The 25,509-nt window shown below is 38.2% G+C and overlaps 1 protein-coding gene across 2 annotated transcripts; it reads right to left on the reverse strand.

Moving 5' to 3' along the window:
* Positions 1–25,478, reverse strand: TOX4 (TOX high mobility group box family member 4). 2 transcript variants are annotated; one of them, XM_075212045.1, is made up of 9 exons: positions 25,389–25,478; positions 15,027–15,095; positions 5,809–6,051; positions 5,421–5,681; positions 5,011–5,238; positions 4,756–4,836; positions 3,300–4,007; positions 2,485–2,651; positions 1–2,255 (listed from the first exon to the last, which is right to left on the reverse strand). In XM_075212045.1, exons 1-9 carry the CDS (start codon positions 25,392–25,394, stop codon positions 2,195–2,197), a joined length of 1,824 nt encoding a protein of 607 aa, XP_075068146.1. In that variant the 5' UTR covers positions 25,395–25,478; the 3' UTR covers positions 1–2,194. The 2 variants fall into 2 exon arrangements, with proteins under 2 accessions (XP_075068146.1, XP_075068135.1); XM_075212034.1 differs by lacking the exon at positions 25,389–25,478 and adding an exon at positions 16,257–17,059.
* Positions 25,479–25,509: the final 31 nt, after the last annotated feature.

Below are 25,509 nucleotides of genomic sequence, written 5' to 3' on the forward strand. Positions count from 1 at the left end.
TTTGTAAGTTGATGCTATTTATGTACATGTTAAACTTTGATTTGCCTAATTTAACACTTTATATTTATACAAATGTGATTTTAACATGTTTTGATACCAACAATGTAAAAGGGGTAAAAGGAAGCTTTTCATCCAAGACTCCTACTAAACATGTCAATTTAGACCTGTCTGCAAATAAAGACATCATGAGAATTATGTACATGTTTAAAGGAGCAGTTTTCATCAACTAGAAAGAATTAAAAGTCTTCCAAAATAATTTATTGCCCAAACAATTTATAAGTCATGTTGTCCTTTTAATACCCCACATTTAAATATACTGTAAAACAAATGAGTGCAAATTCACTAGAAGGCAAGTGATTTCACTGCATACAGTAATCAATGTCAAACCATTTTAACAATAGGTGAGATGCAGTGAACATCCTAACAGTCAGATATAATGCTAGACCTGTATTCTGACACTATTGGGGTTGTTCTACAAGAGCCTATTAGTGTTTAAGCTCATTGGATTTAAGATCACCTCACAGATCAGTAGTAACAATACAATAAAAAATAAATAAAAACAATGGGTGGGTGGGTGACACGTTATTTTTTTTTTCTTCTTTTCACGAGAATGAGGTTAAAGGCTTTAATAAATCATTCACTGCTCTTATATAGCTAATGTGTTAAACACTTCACTGAAATGAATCAGTGTCAATATCACCATTCATTGTATTTTTTTATTTAAAGATGACTTTCACAGGCACCTGTCTTCAAGCACAACATATCTATTAATTGACTGTTCGAATGTAAAAATACAATTTTTACATTGTAACAGTGTACAGCTTATTCATAATTGTATAGAACACATTCTCCAGTTATTGCCAAATGGTTATGAGAAAGACCTTGCACATTCTGCACACTATATTTCTGACTAATAAATATGAGCTTGTTTTAAATAATGTGGAAAAGAAGTATTATGAAAACAATTCTTCCAACCCTACCTAGCCACACAGACCATTCATCACCAATCTGGCCCTTGAAGGCACATGAACACTATTACTCTGGAAGAAATGTCACTAAATAAAATTAGAGTTGGCCAAGTCAGGTTTTTCTTCATGATCAAGTATGCCCAATAATGCTAATAAGACAGGTTAAAAATAGATATGCACCACTTGTGTTCCAACTGTATACACCAATTGACAGATACTGCCTTGTAGAGAGATGTACCGTTATAAGGACAAAATATTGCTATTGTTCCGAGATCTTCTGCGCTTCCCTCTTTGTTTAACACTTGGTGTTGTAAACACTTCCGTTATACTCTAACCTACCTGGATTGGATGCATGTGACAAATGATAGCTCAAAAAGCTCTTGTACAGGAAGAGGAACTGGCAGAATTACCTGCACTGTCCCTGTAGTTCCACAAAACCAGACTACCGTTCAATAGATTTATATATTGCCACTAAAACAAAGGCCAATAGTAAAATTAAAATAAATTGTGAGCCAAATGTGGCAGGTGAAATTGTCACTTCCTTGCAGTCATATCGAGCTCTCAACAGATGAGGCTCACTAGGCCCCTTGTGAGTTAGGTATACAAGAGGATATTAGACATAAGGACAATAATACCTTCAAAATATCTTAATATCTCAATGACCCATTTACATTTTATTTAACATACACATTGATTATGTATCTTTAATGTCAACTACTTCTGTTAGCCGTTTAATCCTCTGTGAGACATCCTTTAAAGGTTTCCAAACATAAACGAGACAGTTCCAAGGAGATACTAAACAAGGCTAAGACTGGTGATGTATAGATTGTATCCTCTACCCATGATTGTTGCACGGTTGTACAAAGGTTATAAAATAAGCACAAAAAAAAGCGGTAATATAATCATTTTCTTTTCAAACGAGCCAACAAGGTTAATACAGTCTCCTTTTCTTGATCTGTAACCGAAACGTACACAAACTCCATACAACAATTCACTGTCATTTATCGCCAAAAAGAGTGAAAACTATATTTGGTTTCCAATGCATCACTGACCACGCAGAACAGAAGTGGTTAAATCTTGCCCCACCCTATGAAGTCCTTGCTCACATATAATCATATGTAGAGTAGTAATTTAAAAACTGTCTCTTGGATATTGGCATTATCCTTGTGAGTTTTGGGCATCTTTCCTAAGGTTTCCACATATACCCCCATTGAGGGGAACAGGGGTTATTTGACCGATGCAAGTGTTCCCTGACATCGGGCAGCAACCCAAGCCAAGAAGGTGTCTCTGCAATATAAATATAAAAAAATTATACATCATTTTCCAATTAAGGACATCCACTAGAACATTAAAAAGGCATATGGCCCAGAATCAATAAAAACACTTAAGTGGCAAATTTATGTTGTTGCAAGAAAAAAAAAATTTCTCTTGTTAGAATGCATAAAATAACGCCAGAAACTAGGAGGATAAAATATATAAAATATAAATAATATGACACACACTGCTACTTACTAACCTGCAGTGTTTGACCACACACTCATTGCTGCAATACTCATTATCCCAATCCTTGCTCTCTATTGGGGGATTCTCACATCCAGATCGTACGCATTGGGGCTGGGGAGAAGGGCTGTGAGCAGGGGAACCACTCACCAATTCCACATCCATCTGTGTCGGGGGAGACTCCTAGAGAAAGTAGACATAGCAGTGACAAGTTTCACCTACTGGAAAGGTACTTACAATTAGATAACCCATACCATCAAGCAGTTAAAGGCAGCAAAAAAAGGGGTTAAAAGAGAGTAAATCGATTTGTGGCAGGTGTTGTAAACTAAACAATGCAGACATTTGGTCTTAAGTGTCAGAGAAAGACCATAGCACATACACAAATATATGTAATTTGAATACTGAAGCAGATGAATAGAAGTTGAAATTTTAAATTGCATGTACTCGTAGTACCTAGCCAATTACTAAATGTGTTACTCAGTAACTCTTCATTGAAAATATCTGAGTAACTCACTGCTGTGTTCTGTCATATGTAGGAGGAGATGATTGAGAAAAATGAAAAACACTTTCTCCATGAATCACAACCTTAATGCAAATCAGACAACTTTTAATTGGTTTCAGTTGTCCTTCAAGAAGTGTAATAATTTCTTATAGGCTGCAGAATACACGAATATTGCCATGTATGGACAGGTTTAACCATCATTATTAAAATAAGAAAAAACTATTCACAGACAACAGCAAACAATGCCATTTGCAATGGAAATGACCATTAAACTGTAGAAATCAATTATTTGACACTTTCCCTTTAATTAGGCAGGTATTAAAACTTACCTCTTGCACTACTTCAGTCAACACTTCTAGATGTTCAGGAGAGGCAGGTGCATCTGGTGAGGTGGGTACACTGATGATTGGAATAGCTTGTGCTTGAATTTGAACAGTCTGAGGTTGGGGCTGAAGAGGAGGGGGTATAATCTTTATCTGCAATGGAGGAGGCTGATGCAAGCTGAGTCGCACTTTCTGCATGGGTTGTAAAGGTGGAGGCTGCTGCAGGATGGTGATTGACGGCTGCTGTGCAGGGGCCATATGCTGCAGACGTGGGGGTTGCTGCATCTGCTGTAATGGAGGAGGCTGTAGGCGTGGAGGAAGCTGCATTGCTGCCTGTAGCACAGACCGTGTAATTCGTGCTTGTGGGCTGGGCTGCAACTGGTGTAGGGGTAGACCTCGGGAGGTCACCATCGTGGCTGGGATTACTGTCACCATGCCTTGAGACATGGCGATGGATGTAGGAATCTGCCCGGCTTGAAGCATCTGCTTGGAAATTATTATTTTAGCAATACTTGGCTGTGGGGGAGCAACTGCTTGTGGCGGTGGGGTGGGTGCAGGGGTTGACATAGGTGCCTGTGTAATAGTTGGTGTAGGGGGTGAAGTAACACATTGTGGGATGCTGGGTGCTGTCACTACAGTGGGGGAATGAACTGGAGATTCAGACAATACAGTTGGTGCAGCAGGAGGGTCCAAATCTAATGTCTCAACAACAACCTGTTAAGAATAAATATGCAAAGAAACACACAAAGGTTTAGTAATGTACAATAATTATCACACCAGATGTACAGGTACAGGATATTTTCCTGTAATTTAGAGCATGATGTGTAAGATATATTAAAATACATTTACAATGACGACTTTACCCACCCTGCTCCTGGCATTCCCTTCCTAATTACCATATTTGTAGGGTTATGTAGAGTGACCACAGGAGGGAATTATGGCTGTGTGCATAATATGTTCAATAAGTAGCAGCAATTTGCATTTTAATTCTTTGTTTTTGGAACTTATTCAATAGATCCAATACACATTTTTCATTACTGGAAATACAGCAATGAAAGGAGCACCTATTTTTGAGGGGTGATCAGTATGTTAAGAGTGGTATAGACAATTTTCAAACTAGTTATCTGAATCATTGAAGGAACTTCTCACTTCTCTAAAATGATAATGTAAATCAATAATAAACTAGAGGCAATCAGAAGATGTGTTGAAAAGCATAGTTTTGATTTTAAAATTTATTAGTCTCGGGAGCACATTAAGCATATGGCTCAAAATGTTAGAAATGTTTTATATATTATTTGAAAACTGCTCAGAGCATTGCCTATAAATTTGAACCCCTCTGGAATCATTTACAAATGTGAATATAGGTGTAACAAACATTAAATGTTAAAGTTTATAGGTTGTCCATGTCAATAATTATTTAACACATATACAGTAAGTAAAATAAATGCTATTATCTTCTTACCTGTGACATCTGGTTTTCCTTATACAATGCTAAAGCCTTCAGATATTCCTTCTTGGCTGCTTCAGTTTTCCTCTTGTAAACCTGAGGAGAAATGGTCAGTGATTTGTAAATTACAGAAATGAAATCTGCAGGCTACACTACCAGTGTTTACAAGTAGAATATAACAATGGAACCAATTATATTGGACATAGACATTAAATACTGATGGAACAATCTGGCAAGGAAGACATCCCTATAATCTTCCCACAATGTTACCTGCTTCTGCTCCTCGCCAAGACTGTCCCACATAGAGGCCACGATTTTGGATACCTCTCCAAAGGTGGCATTGGGATTTTGTCCCTTGATTGCGGCTTGGGTGTCACGGAAAAAAAGAGCATATGCGGACAGAGGTTTTTGGGGCTCATTAGGATCTTTCTTCTTTCTTTTTTTGGAAGCCTTTGTTTTCTTTGTTTGTTCCACAACAATGTTCTTAGGGGCAGTTATCTATAGGGGAAACAGCAGATGTAGAATTGTCATGGTGCACATTTAAAAGTGTAGTCCGATGTACAGAAGCCCAGCAGAGATAGTGAGTATTTAAATGCTCTGCTATACTCATTTACCCATATATGTAGCTTATACTAAAAGTAATGTTTAATAGTAAGTGAATTGCATATTCCTAAACTTACTCTTCGGAAGTCTTCCATGTCTTCATCATGTAGAGAGCTTGTTGGGGAGGCGGTAGGGGAGAGGTGATCCTCAGGGGACTGGACTGGAGGCAAAATCGTACCACCGCCAAGGCTTAAGCCAAGTTGGGAGCTCAGCTCTGACTGGTCAATAGTAGTTAGCTGACTGTGAGGCAGAAGACCAGATGATATGTCTGTCATTGAGACATCTATGGTGACTGGGGGGTTGGCACTGTATGTGGTAACAATGGGGTGATCCAAATCCTGCATGAACATATAAAGACATCAAATACCAGTGTAGTGCTAAACAGGCAGCACAGGAACAGATAGAACACAGGCTCATATTGAACCTCCATATCACATATTTGACAGGGAACTAAAAAATCCTTACCATGGATAACCCGGCTCCAAGCAATCCTCCAGTCTGCTCCATCACCTCATGGGTCATTTCTACTGGCATATCAAGAGTCTGTACCCCATACTGTGCTGCAAATCCTCCATCCTGAACTCCAGTAGGATCTCCAAGGTCATCAAATTGTCCAACCACATCCGAGACTGCCAAAGAAGGATCAGAATCTAGAGAAATAGGGGGGATCTCAAACTCCTCATCCCCTAGGCTGGGTGTATGAAATGTCTGTACAGAAGAATAAAGAATAATCATTAGCATATTTTGTAATGTGGAAAGTCAGAATCGCTGGTTCACATAACCGTCACTTTCTTCCTGCTAGTAGGCAGTTCTCAGTGCAGGAAAGAACAGAAATCAATGTACTACAGCAGGGGTGGGCAAACCAGTCCTCAAGGGCCATAAACAGTTCATGTTTTTAGGATTTCTGTCTGTAGAAACAGCTGGGATAATTACTGACCCAGCCAAATAGATTAACTCAGCTGTGCATGATTAAAGAAATCCTAAAAACATGAACTGTTTATGGCCCTTGAGGACTGGTTTGCCCACCCCTGTACTACAGCAACCATTACCTACTTGAAAAGTGTCTTCCCAGAGTCAATATCTACTTGCTGTTAGACCCTTGTTTAGCACCCTAGTCTCTTATACCCAAACCATCTGAACGATTAGGAGGACTTGATATGGAAAATAAACCTTAGAACGCAGAGTCTGATGAAAAGCAAATCCTTGGTTTTTGCGTGCATACATGGATGTCTAGTTCATACAAGAATAGACATAGCTACTAGAAGCATACAAGTAGTTATATAACCCTTTGGCTGGCACTTATTCAGGTTCTGTTAGTTGTAATCATACTTTAGAGTGAACAAGTCATGTATTGATACAATATGATGAACTTGTCCCAGGAACCCATTAACGATAAATGATTTTGGACGTTTATAGCCCAATCACCATTATGGTTCCAGGGACTCGGAACATCTGAAAACTATTCCATATGTTAATGTCCTGTCACAGAATACATAATATGCGACAGTGACCTTTCTATAATACTATTATGGCATATATACAGAACATTATTTGAGGTAGATAACTAGGTCATTGTTCCATCCTCTAAGGCTTAAGTGTTTCCTTTCGAGCATGAATTACATTATGATTTAATTTACAATACATAGTCATTTTACACAAGAGGAGACCTATGTCTGTCGACTTCCTACAATTATCTTATACAATGGATACTCAGACATAAATTCATAGTGTCTTCAGTACATTAACTTCAGAGCGTGATATAAACTTTTATCGTAAACCATTATTCTGTATTTTCATTCAGCTCCCAATTCTATGTCACAATGTACATATATTTTTTAAAAATGTATATTCTGAAGCCTATACCAAGTCGTAGAAAAACAGCTGACAAATCTCAGTTGTACTTATAAATGTACATAGTTCATTGAAATATAAATATTTCCAATTGGATCAGAATACAGAAGACATACTAGGTAACTTTTTTTTACTTTAGTCAGTTTAGAGCAGAGATATCAGAGACCAAGCACTCACCTACTAGAGGTAGTGTTTCAGCATGCGGACACTTTATTCTCATTCTCAGCTGTATCAATATGTTGGCCATGTTTGTGGTGCGGCTAGAATCTTGCATGTACTTACACACACAATCATGAGGGCATATAAGGTGATCCTCTGACTGCTGTGTACAGGTACATAACTTTTTATGTGGTTAATAATATGTATGTTTAGTACGCACACCTTAAAAAAAAAAAACAACTTTGTATTTCTTTCGAAGACTTATGTCCTGTTCTAAACTTTTCACTTGCTACATGGCAATAAAAGTCTGACACTTAGGGGGGTATTCAATTGACGGCGGGATCGCCGAAAACCCAGCGCTCAAAAAATATTACTGTTAATACGGTAATCCTGCGCGTAAATACCATTAATACGCTAATTTACTCGCTGGATTTCAGTTCGCAGCTCAGGGAGCTGCGAGCTGAAATCCAGCGAGATATTACTGTATTAACGGTAATATTGTTAGAGCGCAGGGTTTTCGGCGATCCCACCGTCAATTGAATACCTCCCTTTGTGTGGAGACAAGGAATGCATTGTAACTTGAGAAATAGAGCTGGTTGCTGTGTCCATAACATGCTCTGTATACACTTATAAACACTGTTGCCGACGCGGAGATACAGTATCTTCACTCCTTTCGCAGCCGCATTCAATAGATGTTACCTCTTTCTCGAACTGGAAAGAAATGGGGAGAGGGAGTAATTGTTCCACTGGAATTGGGTGCCCTCAGTAACAAACTTTGAGCCGACAATTAGTACAGACAGCTTACTATTTTCGTTCTGTAGTGTTCAGGACTTTTTCAAAGCTCTGACAAAGTCCTGAGCACTACAGGTAAGAGGTAACACCTATTGAATGCGGGCGCGAAAGCGCATGCTATGGACCTTAGTCCCTCCGGAGGGCAGCGAAGTACTTCTGCTGGTAAGAAGGTTATTTGCCCCCTTTTTTTTTTTTGAACTCCGAGTGTACATATTTTCTGAAACATCTAAACGGAGGATAGGATTGGGATAAAACTTCAAACAACCTTTCTATGTTGGATCGCAACACTGTTTTTTCTCTTCACATATTAACAAGGGGATCGCTTTTATAGTACATATACCTGTGATATTGGGACATTCATCTGACTAATTATTGGTCAAATATGCTTAAGGAGAGTTATACAGAAATTCTGTTCTTTGGCGATCATAACTGGACTATGTATTAATCAGTCACAAAGGTGCCACAGTCTACCTAGAAGCCTTCAGCATATTTATGCTTTTGTTATAATTTATTATATTGATTTTGATGGTGTTGATATTTGTTTTGTTTTTTTATGTTTATTAATTTTGTTTTTTTATTTTATTATATATTTATCAATTGTTCTTATTTTCTTTGTCTAATGGAGTGGTGGAAAAGAAACGGTGAGGTGGCCGACTTTGGAGGTCTATCATGTAGTCACTTTGCCCGATTCCCATAATCCACCGATCCTAAGTGGAAGACGCCCATTGGTTCAGGAACAACAATAGGCATCCACCCACAACGGCCGCAAGGTGGAGAAGAATCCAGTCAGGTTGCAGGCTTTTCAGGCCCTGGACACCTGTTAGAATAGGACAGCCTGCCCATCTGTGACTAGGCTCTGGACGTGATAGGCTTACCTCTGCCCACGGCTTAAAGAGCCACCCCGAGAGGGTAGACGATTGGAACCAAAACAAGGTACTCGTGGTTTCTGGACATTAACAGGGAAGAAACTTTTTCCTCCTGTAGCCTGACTTATGTTGTATAGCTCTGCACCTAAAAGAACAGAGCTGGCTGGCATAAGGAAGAGATTCCAATGGACTTTTTGGATTTGCTATCTGTGTTCCATGAATGAAACCACAAAATTCTTCGATCTGCAACTGATGCGGAGATAAAAAAAAAAAACACAGACTGCATTCCAAGTTGCTTCATATAGATATCCTGAGGCTTCTTTCAGATGTAATGCCAGAGGAAGCAAATCAGAATCCTGTAGACCATAAGCAAGCTGATCTGCCCAGGTGTCTATCTCTCTAGCTACCGAAGTGGAAGAAAGCATGGTCTTCAAAGAACTTTTCATTTTATAGTCAGTACTATTTCTACAAGTAGCCGGGTACAGGAAGAGTTGTATGGCATGCCTAGAGCGTTACAGGTGCATCCACCTTATGGTACCTGTTCCCATTGGTCCATCTCATCCAGCTGAACTGAAAAGAGGCTAGGAAACTTACTCGGTACAATCAGTTTTCTGTTTGGCTGTTTCCATGCTGACTCAATGAGATTTATCAGCTCTTCAGAAAGAGGGTTGCAGATTACACAACTCTTCTGCCTCTTTCCCACTAGGCCTCTGAATCAGAGACCACAAAGAGAGGATGAGGAGACCTATGCCTTTTACGGGAAATTCGAGTTCACGTGGACTCAAGAAATATTTAATTTTTCAATGTTCTGTACCAATGAAGTAGACCAAGAAACTTCCGCCTGGCCCTGGGAATCAAGAGGAGCTGGGAGGACAGAAGAACCTTCCCCGGCAACCTTTGAAGATGTCGTAAGGGCAGCAGCCTTAGAAGGCTGCACCGATACATTTTGAACCAGAGTGATAATCGCATCCACTTCGGATATGTATGCAAGTTGAGCGAACAAATAAAATAGCGCCACCACTTACTGTACCAATGCAGTTGCCTATGCTGGATCCCCCATCTGAGGGGTGCCCTGGTGTGCACCCGCTCTAGCCATCTGCATCACAGTACACACAAACTGACCCTGGATCCTACCATTCACTGGGTAGTTTGGTTTTACATTTTGCAGAGGTAAAATATTCCATCTTGTTTGTTTTACCTTTGTCAGACATGTTTCGCAATATTTATGATGCAACAGAAAGAGGTAACCTGCAACTCTATCAATAGTCGCAGTTACACTAAACTTTTTTTATTTCTTTTTTAACACATCATCATCATTTATTTATATAGCGTCAACATATTCCGTAGCGCTTTACAATTGGGGACAAACATAGTAAACTAATAAACAAACTGGGTAAAACAGATTAAAGAGGTGAGAAGGCCCTGCTCGCAAGCTTACAATCTATTGGACAATGGGAGTTTGACACATGAGGTTAAGTCTACAATTGCAGTCGGCCCAAAAGTGACTCATAAGCTAAATGATCCTGTCACACAACAATGGTGATCAAGGGGTAGTTGTATAACAGGTGGTAATAGGGTAATGTACTGAGGTTAAGATGGTGGTTGAGGAATATTATAAGCTTGTCTGAAGAGGTGGGTTTTCAGAGAACGCTTGAAAGTTTGTAGACTAGAGGAGAGTCTTATTGTGCGAGGGAGAGAATTCCATAGAGTGGGTGCAGCCCGGAAGAAGTCCTGTAATCGGGAATCGGAGGATGTAATGAGGGTGGATGAGACGCAGATCTTGTGCAGAACGGAGTTGCCGAGTTGGGAGATATTTTGTGACAAGAGAGGAGATGTATGTTGGTACAGCTTTGTTGATGGCCTTTTAGGTTAGTAAGAGTATTTTATATTGGATTCGGTAGAAAACAGGCAACCAGTGTAGAGACATACAGAGTGATTCAACAGAGGAATAACGATTTGCAAGGAAAATCAATCTTGCCGCAGCGTGCGAAATAGATTGTAGGGATTTGAGTCTGTTTTTGGGAAGGCCAGTAAGGAGGGAATTGCAATAGTCAATGTGGGAGATAAGTGCATAAATTAAAGTTTTTGCAGTGTCTTGTGTGAGATATGTGCGAATTCTGGAAATGTTTTTTAGACGTATGTAACATGATTTAGATATAGAGTCAATGTGGGGAACAAAGGATAGGTGTGAGTCAAGGATTACACCTAGGCAGCGAGCTTGTGGGGTGGGATTTATGGTCATGTTATCAACAGAGATAGAAATGTCAGGTATGCTCTTGTTGGTGGGTGGGAATATTATTAACTCTGTTTTAGAAAGATTAAGTTTGAGTTGGCGAGAGGACATCCAAGACGAAATGGTAGAAAGACAGTCAGTTACACGGGACAACACAGATGTCGAGAGAACAGGAGAGGATAGATAAATTTGGGTATCATCCGCATAGAGATGATACTGAAATCCAAAGGAACTTATTAGATTTCCAAGAGAAGCGGTATAGATAGAGAACAGCAGAGGACCTAGCACTGAACCTTGCGGTACTCCAACTGATAAAGGAAGCGGAGCAGAGGTGGCCCCAGAGAAATTAACAGTGAAAGAGCGCTTAGAAAGGTAGGATGAGAACCAGGATAGAACAGTGTTTTGAAGCCCTAGGGATTGCAGCGTTTGTATGAGAAGAGAGTGGTCAACGGTGTCAAATGCAGCCGAGAGATCCAGGAGAATTAGAAGAGAGTAATGGCGTTTAGTTTTAGCAGTGATCAGATCATTGACAACCTTAGCCAACACAGTCTCTGTGGAGTGTTGAGAACGAAAGTCAGACTGAAGATCCAACAGGCTGTTTGCGGAAAGGAAGTGTGTGAGGCGAGTGTAGGCAAGTCTCTCTAGAAGCTTGGAGGGGCACGGCAGCTGAGAGATGGGACGGTAATTTGAGAGAGAGTTTGGGTTGGAATCTTGTTTTTTTAGAATAGGAGTAATCACTGCATGCTTGTATAGTGACGGAAAGATGCCAGTAGAGAGCGAGAGATTACATATTTTAGTTAGAGGTGAGATGAGCACAGGAGACAGGGATCTACCAATTTGTGAGTGAATAGGATCAAGAGGACAGGAGGTAGAGTAGGAGGATAAGAAGAGAGTAGAAATTTCCTCTTCATTTGTGGGGTCAAATGAAGAGAGGGTGTCAGAGGATGGTGGGAAGGAATTGAACCAATTGCTTGTCGAGGAAGAGGATACCATTTCTAGTATGATCTTATCAATCTTGTCCTTGAAATAGGAAGCAAGATCCTGGGCACTGATAGTGGACGGAGGGTTTGGGGTGGGAGGATTGAGAAGAGCATTAAATGTCTTAAAAAGGCGTTTGGGGTTGGAAGCCTGAGCATAAATAAGAGATTGGAAGTATGTTTGTTTAGCAGTGTCCAGAGCATTTCGATAGGAGCGGTAGATAGAAGTATATGTGTGAAGAAGTCATTAGAGGTGCGAGTTTTACGCCAGTGACGTTCTGCTTTACGGGAAAGTTTTTGAAGATTTTGCGTTGCTGTAGTGTGCCACGGCTGACATCGAAGTCGACGTGTAGTATGTAGTGTCGCTGGAGCCACTTGATCAATGGCTGTTGCTAAGGTTTGGTGAAAATGAGGTACTGCCATCTAAGGGGAGGAAAATGTAGAGATAGGGGAGAGAAGGTGTTGGAGAAAGGTGAAAAATTGTTGAATATTAAAAGAATTAAGATTTCTGCGGGTATGAGGAGGCTTGGTAGAGTTAGACAGTAGAGGTTAGAGCAGTGGGGGTGAGCATGTAGCTGATAAGGTGATGATCAGAGAGGGGGAAGGGTGTGTTAAGAAAGTTAGAAAGTGAGCATAGTCTAGAGAAAATAAGATCAAGGCAATGGCCATCCTGATGAGTAGATGATTCAATCCACTGCTAGAGGTCAAGTGAAGAGGTTAGAGAGAGTAGATTGGAAGCAGCCTTGGAAGGTGGGTTATCAATGGGCATGCTGAAATCACCCAGGATGAGGGTGGGGATGTCTGAAGATAAGTGAGGGAGCCATGCAGAGAAATCCTCATTAAATTGTTGGTGTGGTCCAGGGGGACGATAGATCACCGCAAAACATAGAAAGAATGGATTAAAAATGCGAATAGCATGTACTTCAAAAGATGTGAACGTGAGTGATGGGACATTTGGTAGAACTGTGAACACACACACATACATAGCTATATATAGTTAGGAGATATGTATGTGTATTTATATAATCACATAATTCTACACGGATAAACCCGTTTTGTGTTAATATACCATACATAACAGAATAATCCTCACAAAAGAATCTCAACAGTTAGATTATGTGGAGGAATTAGTAAAAGTTTGTAAATATTCTACAGATATCTATTAGTACAGATTTGTGTGTAATTTACTTGTATTTTTCAAGTAATAATCATGTGTTATTATTTAAAAGGAAAACAGATAGGTCATAATCAATCACACCACAAAGATAATAGATAGCATAATCACCTTTGTTTTGACCCTGACTAATGCCTCAAAACAGTATGGAAATTAATCTCTGGAAAATAAAAAATGATAAAATGAATGTCTCAGAATAATTTAACTGACACTCATGTAAAATACTGTCACCATTAACTTTAGAGCCTACTATAATAAAAGTGTAAACTGTAGATAGATAGATTAGAATATATATACACATGCATACATACACATATATACAGTTTTCTGTCTATTACAAGACTTGGTATCTACCTGTAATGGCCACTCACCAATCAGGGCACAACGTTCTATGCCTGAGGCAGTGCAGACCTGTCAGGAGAAATCAGCAACAGCCTCATCAAGGCGTGGCTGTCACTGCCTCTAACTGAAGAAATCTTCCAGCGTAACTGAAATGAACGGAACGGTGCTCCGTTTAGTCCTATGGGTGTAAGTGCCGATTACAGCACTTACCCCGTCCTAAGTAAAAATAAACAATAATAAAGAATAAATAAAAGAAAATCTAATCTAACTAACAGCAAATACTGCAGAGCAGTACTGAAAACAGCCCAACTCCTTGAGCACTTAAATAACACTGAGGAGCTACAGGGGTTGCAGAGGGTAGGAGCTTCTGTCAAGTTACATGAACAGTTTAACTATTTAAATGTCAACTCCATGCGCCCTCATACAACCCCATGGTAGCCGTGTCCCCCAGATTGGATGAAAGAGAAAAGAGGATGACCACACTCAAACTGAGCACTATTATCCTGACACAGGTTGGAAACAAATAAATGGAGATGGTGGGCTGACTACTTGTGAAATAACGCAAACTGTTTCTGTACATGAACAATCACTTCCAAAGGAATTAAGGCACTCACCACCATTCCAGCTATTTAACTATAAAGGCAACAAAGTGTTACCATAACCTAAAGCAAATACAACAGATGCAATGGTTACAGTGACTTTACAAAAGTCTTAATTTAGCGATTGCTGACATATTGTAGGTTGGCAGAGCCTATTACATACACTGGTCATGAGATTTAATGTGAATATGCCAATAACGAAAATGAACATATCCTGTGCAGCCAAATTTTTAAATTGTCCTGCAGCTAAAAGTGTTAGGTCTGCTTTCTGCCTCAAATGCCCAGAGAATGCGCTCCATGAAGAGAAAAATATGAACAATTTAATGTGATCAATACAACCAGTAGTTGATTAATGTTGACATTGTCTGCAAATTAAACTTGAAAATTACTTTCAATTCATAATGTTGCAGATATTTCAAACACTGAAACACAGCTACTTGATTACAACAGCCCTTAGCTACTGCTGTAAAACCAAAAAAAAAAACCTTGATTTTTTTTTTTGTCTTAAATTGTGCAAAATAATTTGGCAAAGAAAGAGAGGTGATCAAGTGACACACAAAGCAATTGTATGGTTGTAGCGTGTTATACACACTAACTAATCAAAAGTATGTAGGTAGAACACTATTTATAGCCATTACTAACTAGTATCAGAAATACAAGCTATTTCATCATGCAGATTTTTGTACTCACCTCTGTTCCTGTCAAGAAGGGATGCCCTGATCCTGTGATGGTCAGGTAACTGTCACTGCCCCCCGGAAACTACAAGTGCCAAAAAAACAAAAACAAACATTTTATGAATAAGATTTCAAAAGGGATTACATTATATGATTTTCTTTCAATCTTTGAGGTTAAGTATTTTATTTAACATCAATGTGGACATTTCTTACAAGAGAAATGTCCTGTAAAACAGAAACACATACATTTCAGTAAGTTCCCTTTCATAGGTGTGGCAACCTTTGTTCTACATAATTTTTTAAAAGCTTTTCCCTAAATGGCTTTATTAGTAACACAGTCCTTGCTTCTAATCCTGACTGGCTATGTCATGATAACAACTAGCACATGCGTGTAACATCTGTTAATTTAAACGTCTGTGTTTTTGTATTAATAGGTTCCCTAAGAAAAACACAACTATACTCTACTCTACAATACATTAACATTAGAACGATTACTACTTTATATTCATATACACAAATGGTAATTATATGAGATTTTGATACTTATTATCATTTACAAAGCATCCACATTGCACAGTGCTGTACTTTTGGAGGGTGTGGAAACATAATGCAAATAAATTACATACAATGACATGAAAGATGGCACTGTCAAAATGAGCTTACAATCTAAGTGGTGTAGGGAACTACCGATACATTATGTAGTGGGATAACAATTATAGCTGTTGGTGGAGTGTGTACAAGTGGCTAATATATACTAGCTTTCAAACTGTGTTGCGAGGTCAAACGGTCATTTCTGTGATGTGTAGTTCATGTGGGCAGCATGCACAATACAGCAAATAACATGTCGCTTTATTTGGAATGCAACAAGAGTAGCTCCTCGAAATGACTACAGAATGAAATTAGCACCTAAATAGTTTTCCATCAGAAAAATATAAATATAGACAAATCCCAATTTTCTATTACCAAGATGCAGCCAACCGATTGAAGGGCTATAAATTCCAATACCTAATATAGTATGGCAGGCAGGCTTATTAATGGTATCAATGTTATTCTCAGTCTTGGAATGATATGACTTACATTTCATGAAATTAGGATTTATTTAGGCACTTAAAGTGACCGATTTGGTACAACTTTAAGGTAAACTCAAGTATAAAATGTTGTAGATATACATTGTATTATATACGCCATTTTCCTGTATTGACAAAAGGCTGTTACCTTATACTAAGCACAAGTTTCTGTATCTCACCTTGCTGTAGCCATACATTCCAAACATATGCTGAGGGGGCAACAGGGCTGATGAGTCCAGAGAAGAGGAAGGACCCTCATCCCCTGAAAACAACTGATGGCCAGAAAACCCAGCATCCCCATCGGCACTATCATAATCCAAACCAGCAAAGAAATGCAGGTCCATGAAGTAAGCAGTAAATCAACACTACAGATATATAGGGACTTTACCTATAAGGCTTTTGTGTCACTAACATATACAATCAAAAAAGGTAAATACATTATACTAAACTATGCCATCCATGGAACAAGTCAACAAAGATTACACTACACAACACACCAAGGAAATCGAACAAACACAAATGTTAAACTACACGACATAGCCATTACTCATATAGCTCGGGCAATGTCTTACACAATGTGGACTACTGCTATAACGTGGTTGCTTTTCATAAACGGACTGGGCGATTACATGTCCCTAATTACTCAGGGCTCAATACTAATAGGATAACGAGGATAAATGAGTAACATACAACAAAGTTTCTTTTAGTTTTATATTAACCAAATAGTGTGATGTGTCTGCAGTTATGTCCTACAGAACCCACAACCGTACACAGGATCAGCTGTACAGAAAGGGGCACACTCCCTCTCAGCAACCACAGCCATGAGATTTATGGCCGGAGACTAGGACGCTTTATACACAGCGCTCCTATACATCCGGTACATCGACACCGCTCCCAGCGCTGACACCAACCGCCTGAACTCCGGGCTTAAATAGCCGCCAAGTCACTGCGTCACCACAACCACCTGACCCGGCGCCGGCCCACTCATATGGCATCAGTAACGTCATCCTTTACTCCTCATGCGCACGAGAACCCAAGAGCACCATAGAGCGCGGGAGACGGCAGGGAAAGGGGGTTACGTCACGTTTAATAACCGTTGAAGCAACAACCCTTGATAGATTACCAACATTGCGTTGGGCAAAAATAAAAAAAAATATGGACTACGTTTCTCTGTTTTAACTAGACCCTCACCAGACTGTACATATCCTGTATATAATAATTTGTGTAAAATCATAAGTATATTGCTGAGGACATAATATTAAAAGTAATACTTTTTACTTATAATTGTAAATATAGTAAATACACATTAGGTTCAATAAATGGGTGGCTTTTATGAAAAATGGGACATAGGACTTCAAGAAAGACAAAAATTCAGCACGTTCGTAACTAAAGTTTTAATAAATCCTCCTATACCTTTTCCGCAGTTATGTGCAACTATAATCCTGTCCCAATACATCAGGTCTGTCTTTTTTTTTGCTTACAGGCACTGGTGATTTTTAGGGACATATCCAATTAGGTCCGTTGATCGTGATTACCTGCGCGTGTAAAGTGACAATACGGTACCGCAACATCGTGGATTTGCCTTTGCAACCTTATGGGTTGCACACAGAAATCCCAGATGTTGCGGTAATGTGTTGGTGAGAGTGCGTATCCGCAATCTTTAGACCTAAGTGAGTATGCTGTTTATTGTTAAAACTGCACCTCACATAGGAGCACCAGGTTGGAAAATTAATTTGCAGTCAAGCAATGTAAATGGAGATCAGAGGTGCCACATTTATATCTCCTTTAACCACCCAGAGTGCTCATCAAACTAGGAAAAAACACTTTTACCATTGCCTAATAGTACATCTGATTCTCTGAGCTACTTATTTTGTTGCTGACAGCATACATTGTCCACCATAGGAAATATACTGGCTGTTTATGTTCAACTTGCAACGCAATGCATTTCCTCATGTAGAGAAGCTAAAAATAGTACTTAGACCTGCTTTCCAACATGGTTTCCTCAAAATGCCAAACAATGGCTACCTTAAAAAAAATAAACATTCCCCTGTGCCCCTGGTAAATAATCTGTCAAAACTGTGACCTTACAAAAGTCGATCCTGCAGTTCGACTTCACTTCTGGCTGCATTGCCCCTGTAAGTGCATTTGGAAAATTACTGCACACTCAGACGATGGGATCGTTATGGCTAGTACACACTACAGAAAATTTCTCCCAATGCAACATCTTTAATGATTTTACCAGCAACAGAAAAGAGAAAAAAAAGTCCCGATCAGCATGTCGATTCGTGTGTACACACTATACACATTTCACGCGATTTACCTTCAGATCTGTGATCTTCATCTGTCATAACTATTGGCTAAAAAGATAGCGACTCTGCACACTCCATAGAGATCTATTGACACTGCTGGTCATGAGTGTATACACACTGCAGAATTGGAACAATATTGTTCCATCATTGAGCGACCTTTTCAGTCCAGTTTAAAAATCAAATGAAACAATGCAATATTCATTGGAACGATAATCGTTCATTGTTGCAGAGTACATACTAATGCAATATTGAGCCGAACAGTTGTTTATCGTTTGATTGGCCCGATAATCAGCTAAAAACACTGTAGTGTGTACCCAGCCTATCTGGAATAGAATTGTAGTGCCTACTGCCCAATATCGTATGCAATATTGCAGCATGTGTGAGAAATATAAGAGTGACTATTCAATTTCCACCAATTTTACCACCACACACTATGGTAAATAAATATACATAGAAAGCTCTCCCTCTTTGTTACTTTTTCCAAATAAACTAACACACCAAAGTCACCTCTTATAAAAAGTTGTTACCGTTGCTCTGTGATGACTTTATTACTTCAGCTGTCCATCTCCATGCGGGATGTTTATGGTTAAACTCTTCACTCGTTTTTGAAAAAATGAGCGGAGATTTCTGCACTGTAATTTCTAATATTTTGCACAGAAACACTTTGTGGGTAATTGAATCTGTCCCTAAGACTTCTAAGATTTTCTTTCTCTTTGTAGATTATTTTTTCCATTTCTTTTGTTGTAGCAGGCTATTTGGCTAATTTGGGTTGAAACACTTGGTGCTTGGTGACTTTCTAATGATTTATTCAGTTCAGTATGGGCTAAAACTAATATCTGCCCCAAAATTGTGTTTTATTACAGTGATCCTCAAAAATATTTTTTTGGGTTCCGTGGTCTATCAGTTGTTAGTACTTAACATTAGGAATTAATGATAACTATTCAAACAGATTTTAACAATGGACTCAAAATGCATCACAGATTGAATAGAAAACCACAAGCAGGTATCTGTGCATACACATCTTTATGATAACCGCACCTCATTAACAGAAGGAATAGTGGTTATAGCAGGACCAGTGCTGACCTATCTCAGACCCCCAAAAAGCAAGGGGACCTGAGAAGAGTCCCTGGAAGGCTTGATTGCTATTTGATTACTTTCTTAACCGTATTCAATGGTTGGGACAGCTTAGAAATGGCCAGATGCTCATTCTCACACATCACCTCCTAATGATAGCTTAAACATGGTGTTAATAGTTCTTGGGGTAATATGCCTCAGGTTTTAGAAATAATTCATTTATAAAGAATTCATTTGTGTTTTTGCTTATTACCTCTTCAATGATGTGGAGACAATTTTTGGTTAATAAAGAATTATTGTAGAATGTTTACTGAACTACATATTTAATTTTGAGTTTAAAAAAAAAATTAAAAAATGGAAATGTTTGTGGTACCTCATATCAAACGCCTTACAATGTTAACCTTCAGAGCAGTAAAATGTATTAAAAGACTTGTTATACATTATATATTTTTTATATGTATTAATAATTACTACACTTTACTATTTATTTAGACTTTTATTATATTCATATTAATCTATAAAGCAATATGTACATTATTGACACTAACTTTTGATAGTCATTTCTATTGGTGTCCTTGGAAGAACCTTAAAATTTGTCTCTAGATTTGACTGGCTCCTGATTAGTAAATTATTTTGTCCACCTTTGCTGATTTATACTGTACCACTGTGACAGTTTGTACAATACAAGAGTGCACAATATTATTATATAGACAGGAAGCAAAGTAAAATACGGCACCTAACATAACTTGCAATTTATATTTATGCCCAAAAACTTTTACGTAAATAACCAAATCGCCTTCAAAAGGCTCCTGCTTGTGAAGTATCATGTATGAGGCCAAAATAAAGGTAGATCTAATCACTCAGCCTAAGAATCCAGTTTTGCCTGTGTATAAGCACCTTTATACATCCTGGTAAGTTTATACAGTGAAATTCGTATCACCATAAAATTGATACCATTGCTTTCTTGTTTGCTGCTAGCCCAAAATACAAGGTACTAAATATGTGGAATTTGATCACACTTTTTCCACAGGTATTTCCCGTGCATTGTTATTGCAGATCTGATGGTGTACAAAAAATCCTTATATCCGCTCATATTTGTTAATCCAAGTTATAGTTATTTTCATTATTAAAAAATAAAATTGCCTCTCTTGGTAATTGTCCAGCAGTGTGTCAATTAGAACTGATATGTTAAAGCTGCAATTATTACTGGGTTCTATATAACAGCTAATGAAAAAGTGAAGCCAAAAGTGACATGTCATAGGGCAGTTTGATAGGACAGGGAGATTAGGGATACCATTGTTACTAAAATGCAAATGCACAGTATTTGGTGTAATTTGACAAATTCTTCTGTAAAAGACACACTGAAAAGTGGCAATCCCCTCAAAACATTGCCTCAGAGATACACTAGATTATAATAGAAACAGGTGCTACCCTTAATGCATATTCTAATTATTCTTCATATACAAGGCTGGTTAGCCATTGCACTGCCCTTTCTATTCGGTAAGTATCAGAAAGGATGCAGGCTGTAAAGAATAGATGCCAGAGCACCATTTATGTAGCAAAGCTTGAAAACCCAGGAGAGAAGTGGCCAAAGTGGCCAACTTTCAGGAGTCATTTGATCTGATCTCCTTGGATGCACAAATTCACAGGCTCATTAAAATGTGTCTCTAGAGTTGACTGACTGGCTCCTGAATTCTAAATGATATTGTCCACCCGTGCCAAATTATAGTAGATAGCACAGAAGGCTTTCAAATATTCTTAAAGTGATCAAAATGACATGCTCTATATAATAAAGAGAGCAGAGGATTTTGCTGCAAGTGTAGGAAAAATGTATAGTTGCAACATTTTAGGGGATATGAACAGCTGCATTCCTCTACTAAAGTGAAAATTATACCAATGTTTACAGCAAAAGCATACATTCAGGCTTAAGCTCGACTGCATTCCTCATGGAATGCAGACATGGGGTCATACACCTGTATATAGACAAGGCCTGAGTTGTATCTACGACTGTAGTTCTGTATGTTTTTACGGATACCTGAGTATTACTTAGGTTAATTAGTTTTCAATGTATTGAAAATGAAATGCCTATGGCAGGATATAAATGGATTAAAAATCAACAGGCTACAAAATATAAGCAGTGGGGAAAAAAGCACATTTTGCCATTGCCTGTAAACTGCACCATAGTGAGAATGGATGGCCTAGAAGACATTTAGCACACAGGCAACAATTATCAGCAGGATTTATATTCCATTTTTGAAGCAGAAGACAAAGGTTGCAGCCATTGTTAGATCATTGGTCCCTATAAAGCATGATGGACAAGTTCTGGTCCCGTTGTAAGGAAGCTTGTATGCACAGACTGTCCATTTACGTGTAGGGATCAATGATTCATTTTCCATCTGCAACCAATCTTTTGTCTACTGCCACAAAAATAGAATACAGATCTGGCTTCAGATAGCCCTTATCTATAAGCACTGACCATTAAACAATAGGGAGCTCACTTACTATTTGACACAGAGAAAAAACAATGTTGACAGAAGATGAACATGAATTAGCCATTTCACTTATTATAGCTTTATTCTCAAACAAACAAGAATAAATTCACTCATATCAATTGCAATTTTTCAGGATTTTAAAACCCACTTTACATAATTACATAGAGCTTAGTGAACTTTGAGGGCTCAAAAGCCAAAGACTAGAAAAAGTCTGGTAAATAGGGGTTAATAACTGATAATGGTCATCTATACATGTATCAAAATACATTTTTTCCCCCAAGCACTACATAAACAAATAACCATCATCACAATCTTTCTTACCCCACTAGGGATGGAGATACAGATATATATATATATATATATTATATATATATATATATATATACACACACATACACATACATACAAGCAATATACAAGTGGCAATTTTACTTTAATATACCTTTGCCTCTGATGGACTAAATAGTAACACTAAACTACACTATTTTCACTTTATTCCCTGGTGTCTATAAATGACACCTCAAAATGTTAGGCACACTCTGCCAAGATCGTGTATAAGCTTGCAACCCTAATGACAATGATGGCAAACCTTGAGAAGTAATATAAATAAATGATACTTGGGAGAACTAGGCAATAAAACTTTACACTATTACCACAATTCCAGATAATTACTTGGAAACCTCCGTTGGAACAAATTCCAAGGGGTAAATTTATCAAGCTGCGGGTTGAAAAGGTGAAGATGTTGCCTATAGCAAACAATTAGATTCTAGGGGGCATATTCAATTAGCTTTTAGATTCGCGGTAACGCGCCGGAACAGCCGCGAAACGTAATACACGGTACTGCAATAACGTGGATTTTCATTCGCAGCCCATAGGGTTGCGAATGAAAATCCGCATTAATGCGGTACCGTAATACCCGCAAGAACGCGCACTTTTCGCGGTAACTCGCGTTAACGCGAATCCAAAAGCTAATTGAATATGCCCCTAGGTGTCATTTTGTAGAACGCACTAAATAAATGATAACTACAATCTGATTGGTTGCTATAGACAATATCTCCACTTTTTCAAATCCGCAGCTTGATAAATTTACCCCAGAAGTCTTTTTGTGATTTAACCCATTTCCCCCTACCCAATACATATAAAATAAGATATTTAATCCCAAATTCTACTGCCAAATGAAATCCATACATCTTCTGAAAAGAAAAACAAACAAGACACAATATAAAATTTGCAAATTCAAACCCATAAATTGTGCTGATATAAAGGAGCAAATTAACTCTGGTCATGAAGGGATTAACAAAAATGACAACCTCCAGTCTCCCGCTACTTTCCACAAAAGTCTATCCATTGAGCTTCTTATTTTAAACCAAGAAAGTCTTCATAACTGCTTTATGAAACACAAAGTACTACTAGTATGATGCAAACTAACAAATACTTGTCCTCAGATGCCTACCGAAACGGATCTAGTAGAATGCAAACTCTCCTCTCCCTACTGTATCCCGTCTGTTTACTATCTGTCTAACTCGTATGTCCTTGTCATGTCTTATGCTACATTCTGTCAGTATCCCTACAGTTTTTGGATTATTTTTTTTAACTCACACTTATTTATTCTATTTATGTGTAACTATTTTCATCTATTTGTGATTTTACTCACTGTATTAGTTATATCTTAGATGTATATGAACAACTGTCCAATGCTATAGAATCTGCGCTACTCTATAAATAAAAAAATAGTAGTTGCAGCAATTGCAGTATTAATTACGATTCATGAAATATTAGATATGTAGGGGGTATTCAATTGTTGCCGTTAACGCGCTAAAACAAAAAAAACGAGCGCTCTAAAAATATTAGCGTTAATACGGTAGTTTACTCGCTGAATTTCATCTCGCAGCTCAGGGAGCTGCGAGATGAAATTTAGCGAGTAATTACCGTATTAACGCTAATATTTTTAGAGCGCTCGTTTTTTTTTGTTTTAGCGCGTTAACGGCAACAATTGAATACCCCCCCTACAGCGCTAATAAATTGTGTATTAAAAAAAAGTCAACCTCATTGGTTAGCAACATTAAGGGGGGTATTCAATTGTTTGTTTTAACGCGCTAAAACCCAAAAAAACGAGCGCTCTAAAAATATTACCATTAATACGGTAATTACTCGCTAAATTTCATCTCGCAGCTCCCTGAGCAGCGAGCTGAAATTCAGCCCGCTGGCAGCGAGTAAGTACCGTATTAACTGTTTACGCACGCAAAATTACCGTATATTATATGAAGTTTTTTTAGAACGCTCGTTTTTTTTTGTTTTAGCGCGTTAAAACAAACAATTGAATACCCCCCTAAAAGCTCTCACAAAACCCCAAATAGAATGTCACACGTATTTAACGAATAGAAAATCAAAGTATACATCACATATAAACATAAATAATAAAACAAAGACTCGCTGGCAAGTCTTTTCCAGGGGTATTCTGTGCTCAGATGAGAACTTCTATTACAGGGGGACATACTAATTCACTTACCACTCATTTGAGAAACATTTAGTTATACTACACAATTGGATTATTAGCGCTATATATATTTTCTTTTTTTGTGTGCCTGAATTTATTGAAGAGGATTGCAACCTCCTCTTTTATAGCTGCTTGACCAATGTACTGTTACTTGGTTAACAATTTATTAATCTGTGCACCATTTTCAAAGGGTTTCTCTTTTTATTAATTACTATCAGATGACATTTGAATTTGATGCATTAGTGCTGAAAATTTGGTAGAGCTATTGGGAGTCTCTGATATTTTTTTCCTAGTAATAAAATAATAAAAGTAATATATACCTCGTATGTAACCACCAATCCTTGGGAGAATGAGGTGACAACATTTTTTGAGGTGCTCTATTTGCATAAAATAACTCTGGGAAGAATTAAGGAAAATTTACTTAAATGTGCATGTTATTTCCCGATGATCATAAAAAGAAAATATATTTGATCCAGCATTCTACCATATTAAAACCCAATCTCTTATTTATTATTAACATTTATGTATATAGCAACAGCATACTCCATAGCACTTAAGTAACTCAGAGGACATAAAACAGGTCACAACAGCACAGAAGTAAAGAGAAAAATATTTAGGAAACAGGGACAGCAGTACAATAACGTCTTCTGAAGGTGGAAAGCCCGGGGAAATGAAGAGATCTGTTATCACTGAAAAGAATAATACACGAGACGTTCGCTCCGTCTATATAAAGAACCACAAAACACGCTGCAGAGAAGCATTCAGTATAGGCGGCTGCTCATTAGCAATGGAGTATCACACTGTAATCCCTTTCTTCTTGTTGTCCCCCCTCATCAGTTTATTTTCTTCTGCCTCCCGTGTTATCAAATACCTAAGAAATATATAGTAATACTACACGACCCTTGGCTAAATCTATTCTATAAAAACAGATTATCCCACCTCCATCTTTAGAGCCGAATCTTCCCCTTCTTTTTTTATATCATTTCTCCGCCTCCACCAAGATGGCGACACTTCCGCTTCCTGTTAAATATGGGACATCATCATATTACATACTCGGGGC

This window comes from Mixophyes fleayi, chromosome 1 (genome assembly GCF_038048845.1).
Source record: "Mixophyes fleayi isolate aMixFle1 chromosome 1, aMixFle1.hap1, whole genome shotgun sequence".
In the NCBI taxonomy this organism is placed as follows: Eukaryota; Metazoa; Chordata; class Amphibia; order Anura; family Limnodynastidae; genus Mixophyes; species Mixophyes fleayi.